Genomic DNA, 14,986 nt, shown 5'->3' on the forward strand with positions numbered 1-14,986 from the left:
ACAGGTGGGTTCTTCACAAGCTTGGGGTGTGGCTCTCCTCAAACACCTCCAGCAGACTTTGTTTTTGATAACCCAAGTACATGCAGATGCATACTCATTGCCTGGATGAGTGGGTGGTTGTCATCAAGTGGTCATCAATTCTGGTAAATTGTGAGACAGTCTGATTCTAAAGGCCTGAACTAACACTTGCATGTCACATTGAACTACTCTGTAGTGTCATTCCTACGCAGTTTGACATGATAGAGTGTACGTTAGGAGTCATACTTGAGATGGAGGGATCCGGTATGTAAGCCTGATTCTGCTTAAAGAGCTGAAAGGGATTCAACTAAAAAGCTTTTTCTGTTTCAGTGGGAATGCTGCAAGGCAGGTTTGGTGCTTCAGGTTCTGAGACTTTGATCTACAGCTAGCCACATGAGCACACTGTAATGCCATGAAAGGTGGTTGCTATTCAAATGGCGGTCAAACTTAAGGAAAATTTCACGCATCATGTAACAAACTAAATTGATGACATTTTCAAAGTCATCTTGAGATTTTTTCAATGTATCTTGAGATCTTTTGAAAGCCTCTTTAGATCTTTTGAAAGCATCTTGAGATTTTTTTAAGCATCTCGAGATCTTTTGAAGCATCTTGAGATCTTTAGAAGCATCTTGAGTCTTTTCAAATGAATATATCTCTTCAAATCTTTTCAAAGCATCCTTCCTTCCTTCCTTCCTTCAGAACATTGAAAGATTTGGTTAAATAATCTAAAAATTGGATGAAATTAAGTCTCAAGAAGTGAACCCTGAATCTCAAGATTTTTTTGATTTTGTAAAGACACTGTCTGTGGGTTAAGTCTAAAACTGCTGCTTTTTCTATTCATATAAAAAAAAAACTCAAATCAGCCTGCTGGCCACTTTTCATTCAGGTCATGACGGATAAAGATTACATGATTTAAGTGTTGCATTCAAATCAATGAAAATAAAGTCCTTATCTGAAGCAATATCACACAGCTGATGGTTCTATTCTGACTAAACATAACCAGTTAGGAGGATGTAAGAGTGGATCAATACCCAAGGCATCTCCTACTGCAGGAAGCTGAGGTGTTGAATGGACTCAGCTCTGTCAGGAGTAATTAGATTGCCCTTCAGCACCAAGGACAGCGCAATCTTCCATTCAACTCCAGCTGTTGATTCGGTTTGGTGAGCTATTGGCGCTGCTGCATTATCATTCTAAAGGTTTCCCACATGGAGAGACCCCATCCTGATTTCAATGCACCGGGTTTAACAGTCTTTTACAGCTATTTATAGCAGTTTGTGTAGTTACAGTTTTCATTCTGTTCTGGAAATTGCTTGTACAAGCTGTTCAAGCCGATGAATACATGTAAAAAATCAGTCTGAGCAGCACTGTAACATAAACTTAAACCCATTTTCTAGGGCCCAAATTAATTCAAAACCAATTAGTTTGTTATCTACAGCTCTGTCAACATCACTATAAGCTACAACATGCTAACAAATAGCAGTTTCATAAGTTTATCCAAACTTTAAGGAACAGAGTAACATGTAGGTAGTACATGGCTGCATAAACCATGATCAGTAACAATGTCTTCAGTCACCACAAATCTGAAACCATTCTACCAATGTTGTCCTCTCATTACAGCTTGAAGAGTACTACATACATCAATATTCTGGTCACATCTTCATCTGAAATTTGTATTCCGAATTCACCTCAGACCCTGCCAGACTAATGTGGATCAAAGGGTCGCCTGTACATCACAGCCATCTCTATTCAAATAGCCCTTAGTAGATGTCAGTGGGTCGACTGCATGCTGTGCCCCTCATTTCATCAAACTGTTAAAAGCTTTAGCATTTTGGACTCCCTTAGGGTCCTGTATCTACGACTAAGAGACTACACTAAAAGCTTCAATGTCTGACATCAAACCATGTGTTAAACGTTTGATACCGAGTTGCATTTATCATCTGAGTTCTGGATGAGGCTGAACATGGACTAAGCACTGTGCTCAAAATCCATTAATTGTGAGCACTTGCGACTTACAAGAATAAATAAGTTCCAATGTTTCTTCTTGTATAGTCGGTGCATAAAATGAACCTGTAGACTTACCAGATGCAATCCTACTTGAATGACTGAATAATGAATGTTGTGAATATTAAATGGATGGATGGATGGATGGATAGATTGATGTATGAATGAATGAATGACATTTATTTCCTGCAAGTACCCTGTCCACGACTACTCTTCCCACAGGTCCAGCTCTACAGACTGTAATCAATAGCCACACCTACACTAGCTGTAAGCCTGTAAAGCCTCTTACCGCATATCTACAGAGGATGTTGGCACCAGCCCCCACACCTAATCCAACCACATCCTTGGACTTACATCTGAAAATTAAAGAAGGGGAAAACATCTGTCAGTTCTTCAGATCTCTCCTTATTCCTTCCTGCTCAAAGAAAGATTATAGAAAAATTTTGACACACAATTTACATATTTCTTTTGTCTCTGGACTCATATGGTGAGGTAAACTAATAAGAAGTTTAAAGTACTGTATTTATATACAATTATTCACTTTGATGCTTAAGGTCTGTATGACCTTCCTTAAAACTTACACTGAGAACTGCCAGTTGTTAGAGATCAGTGGATTTTAAAAGAGCTCTTACCCAAGAGCTGCCAGGACCTGAGGAATCACTTCTGTGCCCATCTCCTGCATGGTTGGGAACTTGTAGCTGTAAAAAATTATATAACAAAATATTAAGAAAACCTTAAACCACAGAATATGCTCTCCAGTCCAACATGTGGTAAACGTTCCTTACACAGTGCAGTTGAACACCTAATTCCCCACCCAGACATTCAGAACTTTCCAGGATACCATGACATAATACAAGAACAGCACATCCACAAATAGCTCAATGTTAATGCTTGGAAACAGAGGTAGCAAAGATGACTTTATGAAAAGAAGATAGCATGAAAAGTAATAGCAACAAGACGTTGCAGATTGCGCAATCCTTTGGAAGCAAGCGGCCTTCCAACCTTTGTTCATCAGATTTTTCAGGGGCCGGGGCCGGAGCTGGGGCCGGCGCTGGTTGGTCAGATGTTACGGAAGGCGGCCTGCTCTTCTTAAAAGAAACGGCTCTTCGCAGAGATGGAGAAGCTTTAAAGGCTCTCTGCAGAGCAGGAGAGCCAAAACCACTTGCAGTGCTATGTGGAAGTGACAGTGAAACAAGGAGAAGAGGAAAAAGGAAGGAGGGAACAGAGGAGAGGGAATTCAAGCGAAACGTAAAGTACATTTAAAAGGTTAAAAGGTTTTGGTTAAACTTAAGGTGAAAGAAATCTTGATCCAGTGTTAGCTCACAGAACAGCTAAATATTCCACTGGTTTTAACAGAAAAGACAGATGATAGTTAGTTTATGGCTTCCTTTTCTGTACTACTATGACTTGCTGCAGGACAAAGCTGCAGAATGAACATCCTTCAGTCTACAGGAAAGGCTGATCCTGGCAAGGGAAGGACGAGCCTTGAGATAATTCTCTATGTTCATGTCTATCTTGTCCCCCCAATGACCTGTAAGTCAAGAGACTAGGTAGGTAGGTAGGTATCTATAAAAGACTTGTTTTGTATTAAGTAAATGGCCAGCCGGAAGAAAGTCCTTGAGTTTTAAGGTGACAACTCATATTTCAATGGGTGGGGGCATCTGAGGATTACTGCCTGGCCCATACAACCCAAATTTGACACAATCTGCTTATCATGTTATTACTTAATACTATTTTTACTTTTAAGGGTAGTTTAGTCAAATTTGGTGGATCCTCGTCATATTCAGCTTTTCCACTGTCCCAGTAACCAGAACTGGGGCTTATATATCACTCAAGGTGACTGGGTTAGAGCAAAGGACAGATGAACTTAACAGGAAGGGACAACAACTGCTAGCAACAGATAACAGCAAGAGGTTCCATCACAGCTATATCATTGGTAACCTGTTTACTAAGTATGACAGATATGACAACAAATGACATTCTAGATAAAAAATAGTCAAACTAATTTCTAAGATGAATAAAACATCATACCTGAGACATAATATATTGTAAAAGAATTGCTGGGGAGCTTGTGTGATAATTATAGAATAATGATAAAAGTTTAATGTCAAATTAAAGAAAATTGCACAATTATAAAGTACCCAAAAGTGGATAACAAAATCCATAGTATGACACTTGAAAGAAATTAAGTTGCAACATCTTCATACAATTCATAATCTCTTGGTGCCTTCTGTATGTATGTCTGCATCTCCATAGATGTACTAATAGTGACAGGATGCTGTCCAGAGCTGGAAATAACACCTCGAGTAAAATTTGAGTTGTGCACTGAGTGCAAGCATCTAACCTGCTCTCTGGCTCATATACTGAAAGGTAACAACTTATAGTGGTTTTAAGTTCTCTATTGACTGTTACCTGCTTATACATAAAGATTATTATAGTAAATCGATTCTGAAGTTGAAAAGTTTTTTTACTGTGATCTATACTCCCTAGATTCTGAGAGGTCGTGAGGTAATACTATGCAAAAAGAAACAATTTGGGCCCTGTAATGTCATACAACACAGAAGTAGGTGTCTGTCTGACACTTTTCTAGCTAAGCTATGAATGACCAGGTGTGCTTACTCATTAGGCAGGGTCTCAGCTCCCTCCTCCTGCCCAGGAACAGTGATCTGGACGATACAGAACTTGCTGAGGATGGCCTTCATGTCCTCGTGGAGCAGGAACTGGTGGAACGACTTGTCTGGGTACAAACAATACAAAAATGTCAGGGGAAGGTAGTCAGTGGTTTTATATAGAGAATGGAACCAATCAGTTACTTTGTATAAGATTGGGCTAGAAAAGTGTCACAATACTAACAGGACCAGTTGGTATTTAGACCAGATTTTAGTCATCTTAGCCTTTAGTTATGTGGGCGAAGCCACACATATAGTTTTCTTACAAGTATTTCACCGGAAATCAGAAACAAATGGAAGCCTCCATGTACTCCATGTTTCAAGCTTATTGATTGGCCTAAAGTCGCACTTTCTCGGTTGTACGTCAGAGGTGAACCTATCAACGCGCAGGACACAATCGGCATCCATTTTGATAATAGCCAATCAAAACTCAGAAAAATGGAAGCTGTTAGCAAATACTCCACGTTCCCAGCTTTTTGATTGGCCTAAATTCAGACTGTCTCGGGTATACGTCAGAGCTGGACCTATCAACGCAGAGAACACAAAATGTCATTCGGCATCCAGTTTTATAATAGCAGCTGAGACGCGGCAGTAAATCGGCCATGCATTCGACCAAACAGGCGCTCAAGGAAGAAGTTGCCCGCCACGGAATGAACAAGATTGATAAATTTGCACAAAAAACATTATCTTCAGAAAATGGGACCTTGGAATCTTGCAAATTAAACAGTGAACGGACGTGTTCAAGCTACGCATTGCATTTGTATACATGTACCTGTTAAAATGCGGGCAATAACGTTACGGCAAGCTTGGCCGAATGGCTAAAGCACCAGCTACATTTGCGCTTTTTTCGCTAGGTCAACCCTGGTTCGATTCCGGGCGGGAACAACTTTTTAAAAACGGGAACAACTTTCTTTTACTTGTCCTTTTTTTTTCTTTTTTGATATTTACAACAATTTTATCTTGCAAACAGAGCATCGTTCAGTTTACACGCCTTTTTATTTATTTTTTAATTGCCCTCAAAAGACGGCGTTTAAACGGTCGGACGGTCCATGTGGGGAGGGGGGCTCGTCAACGCCTCGGACCATACCGGCAGCCAAATACTGTATCGTCGATGTCTGTCGCCTGCGGCGTTAAGTCAAATTTGGAATGGAGGCTACGGTACGGTACCGGACCTGAACCTGATCATGAATTTCAGCTTTATAATTGCTACACAGCACAACCCGTGACGTCAGGTAAAGGCCGAGAATAGGGGTGAACCGAGAATACGGGGCACCTAATGGCAATTACTATTGTGTGTAAGATAGTTTGACTTAAACTTCAAAAAAGGCCACGGGAAAGACTTGCTGCATTTTCGCGAAAATGTTGTCATTCTAGTTGTTTCTTTTCTTGCGATTTTTCCTTTCTTTTCCCTTCGCCCACATCCTGCATTTTTTCAAAAATGTTGCCTTTCTAGTTTTTCTTATCTTTCTTGTTTTGCTGAAATAGATCAGCAATAATATTGGAGCAACTAGATACAATTGTCATTTTTACAATATCCAGTTAAATTCACATAACACATTATATCTTTAACTAGTTGTGGAAAGGATAATTTAATAGTTTACTTCTTCTAGTCCGTATATCAACTTATGAATAAATCTGTATTAATAATATTAAACTGGTTATCCCTAGTGTTCTTGTCTATATGACTGTACTTGTTTAACAGCTTACTTTATCATAATAGTTTTTGGGGCCGATGTTCAAGGGCACGTACAATCAATTCTATCATTAAAGTAGTACTCACAAGTATGGCGACATTTAATATAACCTCCTTGATTTAATCAAGAAATAAGTTTTCAACAAGTCCTGATTGAACAGCCATGTACATTATTACTTCCCTGTCACCTAATCCCAATTCATCTCTGTCAGGGTGCACGTAATAGTGAATATCTTTATCAGTTGGCCATGTACCAAATTGTGTGGAGGATGACATCAATCTGTACAGGGTGGAGGGACTACTGTTACTGTAAATTGTGAAATTGCTGCAGTGCCTTAAATTTTATATATTGTGTGTGTGTGTGTGTGTGTGTGTGTGTGTGTGGCCGTGTGTGTGGTCGTGTGTGTATGTGGTTGTGACTGCCACAAAAACTTTATATCTTGGCTGCCTACCCTATTGTCTAAGCTGTACATTGTAGAGACTATTATTATAATAACTAGAAAGGCCGACATTTGCTTGGGTGCAAATACAGCATATTTCAGCCATACCCATTCCCACGCAACATTGGACTGTTCCAAGTCACCCCTGCGCAAAAATGCAATATTTAATGTAAGTTATCCCCAAAAGAGAACTAATATTGTGAATTGATTCCATGTCAAAACAGAGCTTGCCCAATATGCCCCGGGCCCATATGGAAGAATATAATCTTCCACAGGAGCGCCTATGCATAACTGATTGGTTTTTAGAATCGCGGCAGCTCCTATTTTTCCGAGAGTGAAAAAAAAACGCATCTTCCATTCAGAAGATTTTCGTCATGAAATTACATGACGCCATTCAACAATTTCCACTTCGATAACTAGGTCTAAGTACCGTCATAATCTCCTTGTGATGTGGGTGCATTTATTATTGCAGTGAACTTTTTTTAAGCAAGTAGGGCATACGTTTTAATAATTGTCAGGTGCAGGTACTGTGTAGTAGGAGTGTTGTTGTTTTTTTCAAGCTAAAAACTTCAATCTTCTTCTTGTTTTGTATGAGCCATTACATAAACGGAGACGTCTCGAAATTTTACAAGAATTTTACCACCCTGTCGCTTCATTTCTTTTCTGAAAAATCCCAGGACGAACAAGTTAACTTGATTTGGCTTTATCTATATATTTCATTTTCCTTCGAATTCTTTGTTAAGTATATGCCCCTGCATACCACTGTTAAATTGTTTTACTTTGTATGCAATCAGCCATCGGACGTAATCTTGTCTGAGTGTTATAATTTCCTGCTCGTAGCGTGCGAGACCTGGAGGATAGGTGTTTCTACTTTGTTCGGGGGGTTCTTTTCGGAGGTCAGTGGTGATACTCTGGTATTGAGAGTGTTTTATTGGGCTCAAACTCTGGCAGTTTAAAGTTACTTACAATTTGAATGTACAAAGTTTACGTCAAAAAAGAACAACAACAACACTAGAAGTACCTACATTTGTTCGGGGAAAAATACATGCATTCTCGCCACTGTCAAACTTACGTATCAAAACTAAACGCAAGCCGTCCAATTTTCCCTGTCCAAATCTGCCGAAAATGATTGATAGTGCCATGCGGAATGTTGGTATATTCATCGACACTAACGTTCAATGCACGCGTACCGTCCGCTACCGCTCAAATGACCCTGTCTGAACTCCAAATCCTCGCAAACTACAATTTCAAACCCGGCAAAGGGGACCATATGGCCACAGTAAGGCTGTAATATGCATCTGTTTGTGTATATACGGGATTGCAAGGCCCCGCTTATGAATATTAACTAGCATTCGCCTTTCTCGTCGCTGATTGGCTGGCGTCCATAAAGTAATTATCTCTCGCTCTCCCCAGACCGCTGGCACCTGGCACGTGTGGGCTCTGGGGTCACTGGAGTTCACGGCAGGAAGCCGAAAGAAAACCAATTTCCCCTCAGAAAAGCGCTGAAATTAAGCATTTTAAAGTAGTTTATGCCCAAAATTTTACTCGGATCATTTTACCAACTATCTAATGCCTATCTACACCAAATTTAAGGTCATTCCATTGTAATTCAAGGGAACAGGGGGCCACAATATACCGTTTTGGTCAAAACATGACCTTTAAACTTCAATAAAATCATTTTAGAGGCAGATATGAAAAAAATGAGAAAACAGCACCTCGGTATTGACCCACTCTACCCTTGTGCCAAATTTCAGGTCATTCGGTCACGGAACGACGGAGATGAATCGCTTTGAAGATTTGACAGGAGAAAGAAAGAAAGAAAGAAAGAAAGAAACATTACGAATACAATATATTTCACCATACCATATATGGTATGGCTGAAATATAATGATGTATTGGAGGCACCTGTAGGTATAGGCCATGCACTTAACTTCCAACCAGCACCAGCAACTATGTTTCAATTATGTGACTGCAGCACTAGCCATTGTTTCAACTGTAACCTTAAAACCTCCATTTACTCCCTACCATGAAATGAAATCCCTGCACCTCAACTTAAAGCTATTTCCGGTACCTATAAATTGTATCCAGCAGGGTCTAAGGATACACAGGATCCAAGTGATTGGTCATGCCATTTCCCATTGCCCAAGAGAGTGAGACTGCAGATGAAATGAGGAACCTGTGATGTTCAAACCACTAAATCATCCGTCATTCCAAACCTCCAAAATTAAATTGGAATGCACTAGTCCTGGCGGATACATCATTATTGGGCTGTCACATTCCTTATCCTCAACTACAGTATTTCCTAAATATATCATATTATTAGCTTAATATGATAATTGTTTATGATAGTTTGCAGCAGACTAGTTTGAGTTTTACCAGAAGATGACATGTCTAGTGAACATGACTGTGTGACCTTCAAAGGTAATAAGTAATTCATATGATATGTTCAAGTACAACCATCTCTCTGGTACAGTCATAACATACATGGGGAAGGTTGTTCTATCAAAATGGCATGTCAAATTCCCCAACTGATATCTCAGGGAAGCAGACTGCCAACTCAAGGTAATACACACAGCATTTACATGTAACATTCCTTTAATATTCAATTTTTCAGCTGGCCACATTAGTTTTAGCACTGTAAATGTTACAGTACGTGTTGTACTGGCCAAGAATATCTACAAGACAGGTTTAAATCCGGTTTACAAAATTCAAAATTACCTACAATAAGATTAAGAGCACTTAAAATGAACATTGTACCTCTTGTCCTACAATGCCATGACTGATGGAATGTTTGTTAGAATGAGGGCAAGGCTGTCCTCTGGAGTACACTGTCATGGCTTTATAATTCATGCACACGCTGGCCGAATTTGTAGATCGGTCAGAGGAGCATCCGCTGTATTTTCGCTGAAAAGCCCCTTCACAAGTTGGACGGATTCGAGCCTCTTCTACCCAACACTAATGAATGCGAATATATTCCCCATGAGATGGTAGCTTCTCTTCGACATGGACGAAATGACAATCTATTAGCCTGCTAATATTTGGATCAACTTTAATATTTGAGTTTTGGGAAATATGCTTAATGCATGAGTGGGGTGGCACCCTAAAATCAATGATAACATTAACAGGAATTTTGCAATTATAGACCAATCTCAAAAAAGCTAAACAAAATGGCCTCACTGAATTTAAGCGCAGCTGGAAGTAACCCGGAAATGCTGGTCGAGCTGCTAAAAATCATCCGAAGCCCGTGTAATCGCGAAAATGCCGGTCATAATCCGAAAATGCCCAATTGGAGCTTGCCAATAAGTTGGCCCAGCTAAATTCTTGTTTTCTAAAGAGAGCTTTAGAACAATGACTGTCACAGTAGATATAAAAGATGCAACATTTTTGGTGATAAACATTGTATCCCTCATTTAAAACAGTCACAACTGGTGACAATTCAATATCATTGATATCATCAAAACTATGGAATGATTGAATAGAACTGTTGACACCAAATATGATATCAAACTGTAACAGTTTTACAGAACATCATTACCAATACCAGGAAAACCCTTTAAGTTGGTGTTTTGTATCATCATGATCAAGAATTTCAGCACAACTTATTAAGGCTTCAAACCACATCAATCCATAAAACATATTTGGACAGCTATTCCTCCTATATTAGCAGACAGTATTGAAACGGCTGACAGGAATTTCAAGGGTAACGGCACCTCTATACCTAGAGGCACTATAAATCATTGGTTATATCTACCTATTAGGATGAACTGAATGATATTGGTTGAATAGCAGCCAAGCCTGAAATTGACTTTCACCTTTTTTCTGACCAAGCCTCAATGTTTTATATTGATTAGATGGTCATGATGGAATAGCTGGCTGCAAGAATAGCTAACAAGAGTCTTCCCTCTTATTAAGGCTTAAGAGTATGGTGTGAGCCTGCACAATTTCATCTTGTTTCAATTTGGGAAAGTGCAATGCATGAATACCAGAAAAGCATTACACTTATTGTTTCCACAAAAAGACGAAAGGTCAAGGTCCATTTTTGCCACCCTGGTACTGCAGCAGAAATTTGTTTTTTTTTTGTATCTTTTAAACTGGAAGTGCTATAATGGTCTTAATTTTTTGGTGGCCAATAGCTTGTGGCATAAGGATGGGCCCCAAGCAGGCCGTGCTAGAGGAATTGCAGGCCCTGGGGCGTTTTTGTAAAAATCTTCTAAGGAGGATAACTGAACAATCTAATGACAAATTTAGGTTAGCTTAGACAGAGATGTACATCATAAAGTGCAAATTATACAAACTTAATTTGCATAATAAGAAAATCTATATTTCTAGTGTTTTCCATCATAGGAATCAAATACCTGTATCATACATGTACTATTAGTAGTTTGTGGCAGGTGGAACAATAACAGATACCAATTAAGCAAATAAGTCCCTCCTTTGCATGATTAATGTAAAAGTGCCATAATGATTATGATAATTCTTATCATAAGTGGTAAATGAATGGACAATCAACATAGTGACTGGTGTTAGTTATTTAAAGGTGAACATAACCCGAAGCATAGATAATATGCAAAATTAATGTGGAATTCATTTACATATTAATCAGACTATTTCATTGAGACATGAGGTCTCCAAACTCTTGTTTGAGAAGTGCAATTAATCTGGCAGAAATACTATTGGGCACTAGCCAGGGTTCGAAATACACATACTTAACTTGCAATTGGCACATACTTTTTGAGATTTGCATGTAAAATTATTCTGAACTTGCAATCTTGCATGTTGAAAATACCTGGCCTATTGGAAAAATACTGAGGAATTAGAGTTTAGACCCCCTACTCTTAGACAAAAAGACAAATGGACGTGTGTCTTTATCCTTCCTTGTTTTTGCCAGTAACTTTCTCCGGTAGCTTTACTAGATGTAATCAAAATTCACCGATTCAAGCGAGCGATACTCGTTGCCATCGCCGCCTAGTTGCATTTTGCATGTAAATTTTTCAAATTGCATGTAAAATTTTTGGCAACTTGCAATTTTGCATGTAGCAAAAAAAAAGTATTTCGATCCCTGCTAGCCATAACAATTATTGACAATTGACAATATGACAATTATTACATGTACACAGGAGATCCTGGTCATTGTTTTCCCCACTACAAACATGATGTGTAGTCACTGTGTTGTCATGAGTGATAGAGTGAGTGCATTGGGGGATGTGTTGACTGAAAACCACTCTGCTAGGGAACATTCAGCTTGTATTGTACTCTGTCTAGTAATATAACTACCTGACTGTGGTGCAATTTCAACTGAAGCTTTTTGAACAAACCTTACAGACAGTTACAGTTGCACAAACTTTGTGGATGCTGGCAACAAACCGAACACATTAGTCCAGCCCTTTATTGCAGGGAACTGGTCAATGGTCAGGCCCTCACGGTCATTAATCAAGCATTTATTGATATTCTTACTAATTATAGGAACATTGTTAAGGTTCTCCTTTTATACATGTAGGTGTGGAGACATTTCAATGTCTTACAAGATCCTGAAGTTGTTTTATAGGTTGGAAAGATTGCAGTTTTCTACTCAGGTAAGCAAAGCTAAGGTTGGAAGTAATCGATACCCTTCTAGCCATGTCACATTATACAGGAGTCACTGCACTTGGACTGAGTCAGCTGATGGTGTGCCTACGTGCCAGCATGCACAGCCAGCTCATTTACATCAGATATAGATCCCATTTCTCATCATGCCCAAACGTGACTGTCACAGCAAAGTTATCAGCAACATTTGGGGTACACTTACAGTAGAGGATTGATGGTAATTACTTGTGATACCACTTCAGGAAATTATAAGCTACCATGAATGAAATTCCAGTTCATGGCTTCAACTGCAAGTTCCAGAGGGAGAGCTGCTAACCACTTGACTATGCAGCCTGTCTGTAGGAACATCATGCTCGCTGATAAAACTGGCTTTTATGTTTTATTTCATACAGTATTTCAGTTCAGCCTGACAGCATTTCTGAAAGCTTTGCTTTTATCATGTTTGAATCAATCTTTGCATGTGAGTTTTATATGGAGCAATATTTCTGAGAACAATACTACATTGTGGTGATGATTCTCAAATATGATATAATGTTAGCTACATATAATAGCTGGGTAATAAAAGACACAGTTGCTATGCTCCCTGGCTGCTTGCATGCATTGATCAGGTTGGCTAATCATAATTATCTGTAATTACACACTTAGAGCCGACAAATTAGAAAGACTGGACAGGACAGATTGCAAATAACGTGAAACAATTCCAGGAGCATTATAACCCACAGTTGGTACACTGAAATTTAAAGCTAACTTAAAGGTATTGATCCAGAGAGAGGTAACTTTGATATGCACTCACCTAACGACCATGACCTAGTAATTGATTCATCAATGAATGGTAAAGGAAATCTGTTGAATTTAATCAACTATTCAAAGGAAACAATTGAACCACAAAATCTCAATAGTGATGATCCGGGTAGGTACAATCTTGGGGTACGGATGGTGACTTACTGAATGTGGTTAATTTTATCAATTAACTGAAAGGTAATTAGGACTTTGACAAACAGACTTAGCCCTCATTCTGACTTGCATAGTAATAGTATCTCACCCCTGTATTCAATCTTATCTTGACAACCTTCATACTGTTAACACCATACTATTTTTTCTGAAAAAAAGTTTTGATACTTACGGTTCTGTCCAATGTCATGCACAGTGAGGAACACCCTCAGCTTGCGGTCTCCCTGAAAAATAAAAACACTTTGAGTCACTACTTCTGTTCTTGATGGTTTTATTCAGGGCTGGCCAGGAAGAGTCCTGACATCCTGAGTTGTAAGCAATTATTCAGACTTTCTCATTCGAAACTCGTCTTAATTCTCAGTACAAAATGTCTATTTCCATGTTAACTTTACACCATCAAATGTTACAAAATGTACATGTTTCATGCTCTACATTATCTATCAAAATAGTGCAACATGATGTCTGGTACAAACTTATCTGTGTCTCTGCTCTGTGACCACAATAGGTTTATTTTGAAAGGTGCATTAAAATTATATATAAGTAATATAACAAATTGAATTCATCCTCCAGGACCTGTTTTAATGGGGCACATTTATTTACGTACCATACTTGTCATATTTGTAATCAATGATGAATCAAGAAATATAAAATAAGCAGACAACACAATCATTTTCTTTACTTAATAACGAAACAATGAAACACAATCCACTAACTTAACTTTACAATGCAGAGAGGGTATTCTAAGATTTATTGTACAAGAGGGGATTATGTTATACTATGGTTACACCCCAGTGGATACATGATGCGATCCTGAGGCATATACCCAGACAAGCAGAACATATACGATGTAGACTCTGCACATCCCTACAGGATTTTAAAAACAAACAGATTGATACAGATGAGATTAGGTTTTTCATCAGACTCTGATCATGATAACCTTGAAACCTAATTTGGCAAGTAGCCCTAGTGGCAACAAGGTCTGAATACCAATCATGACATTACATGCAGGTTCAGATACATCATGTAATTGCTGCAGGGGAAGTGCCTTTAAATGTCATGATGGTTTTCATCCTATCTACATGTACATGTACATGTAGGGGTTATGTATCTCACAATGTCATCTGATGTGCACATCTTCAAAACCAATGAATATCCACTGTTTTACGACGGACATTTAAGGTCATAAAAAGTTTGAGAGTTTGTATTAGAACAATTCTTCTTTGCACTGATGTATCCTTTTTCTAAATACTGCGTACATTGTTTGATTTAGAAAGGCAACATATTTCCAAAAATGCATAATGTTTTCCCTGTAGCCCTTTGCCAAGCTACTTGCACACAATACTAATTGCCATTAAGATTGCCCTATAATATGTGCATTGCAAGTAAAAAAAAGAAAGAAAGAAAGAAAAACTACATCTACTTGGTTTTTGGACCAAGTCATTCACATAATTATACTATACCATTAGTCTTAGCCAAATGTTATATGTTTACGTATGATACAAGAAAAAAGACAATATTTGCAAAAATGTCTAACCTAAGCTCAGATTGGCTATAGCCCCTAATTTATCTAGACCAATGCAAGTTGAAAAAACATCAGTAAGAACAGAAACAGCAGTGTCTTTGCTAAATGC

The 14,986-nt window shown here is 38.6% G+C and overlaps 1 protein-coding gene across 6 annotated transcripts in view; it reads right to left on the reverse strand.

Annotated features, from left to right (window-relative positions):
• The window catches only part of LOC118414266 (uncharacterized protein ZK1073.1-like), a 35,987-nt gene that overhangs the window by 13,007 nt on the left and 7,994 nt on the right, over positions 1-14,986 (reverse strand). For 5 of the 6 annotated variants that reach the window (XM_035818189.1, XM_035818185.1, XM_035818186.1 and 2 more), the window contains exons 3-7: positions 13,528-13,579; positions 4,639-4,756; positions 3,022-3,189; positions 2,652-2,717; positions 2,309-2,375 (exon numbers count right to left, since the gene is read on the reverse strand). In XM_035818189.1, coding sequence (XP_035674082.1) covers positions 2,309-2,375; positions 2,652-2,717; positions 3,022-3,189; positions 4,639-4,756; positions 13,528-13,579 — 471 coding nt within the window. The remainder of the gene's footprint in view (positions 1-2,308; positions 2,376-2,651; positions 2,718-3,021; positions 3,190-4,638; positions 4,757-13,527; positions 13,580-14,986) is intronic. The other variant, XM_035818191.1, reaches the window with a different exon arrangement.

The sequence above is a fragment of the Branchiostoma floridae genome, chromosome 4 (genome assembly GCF_000003815.2).
Source record: "Branchiostoma floridae strain S238N-H82 chromosome 4, Bfl_VNyyK, whole genome shotgun sequence".
Classification (NCBI taxonomy): domain Eukaryota; kingdom Metazoa; phylum Chordata; class Leptocardii; order Amphioxiformes; family Branchiostomatidae; genus Branchiostoma; species Branchiostoma floridae.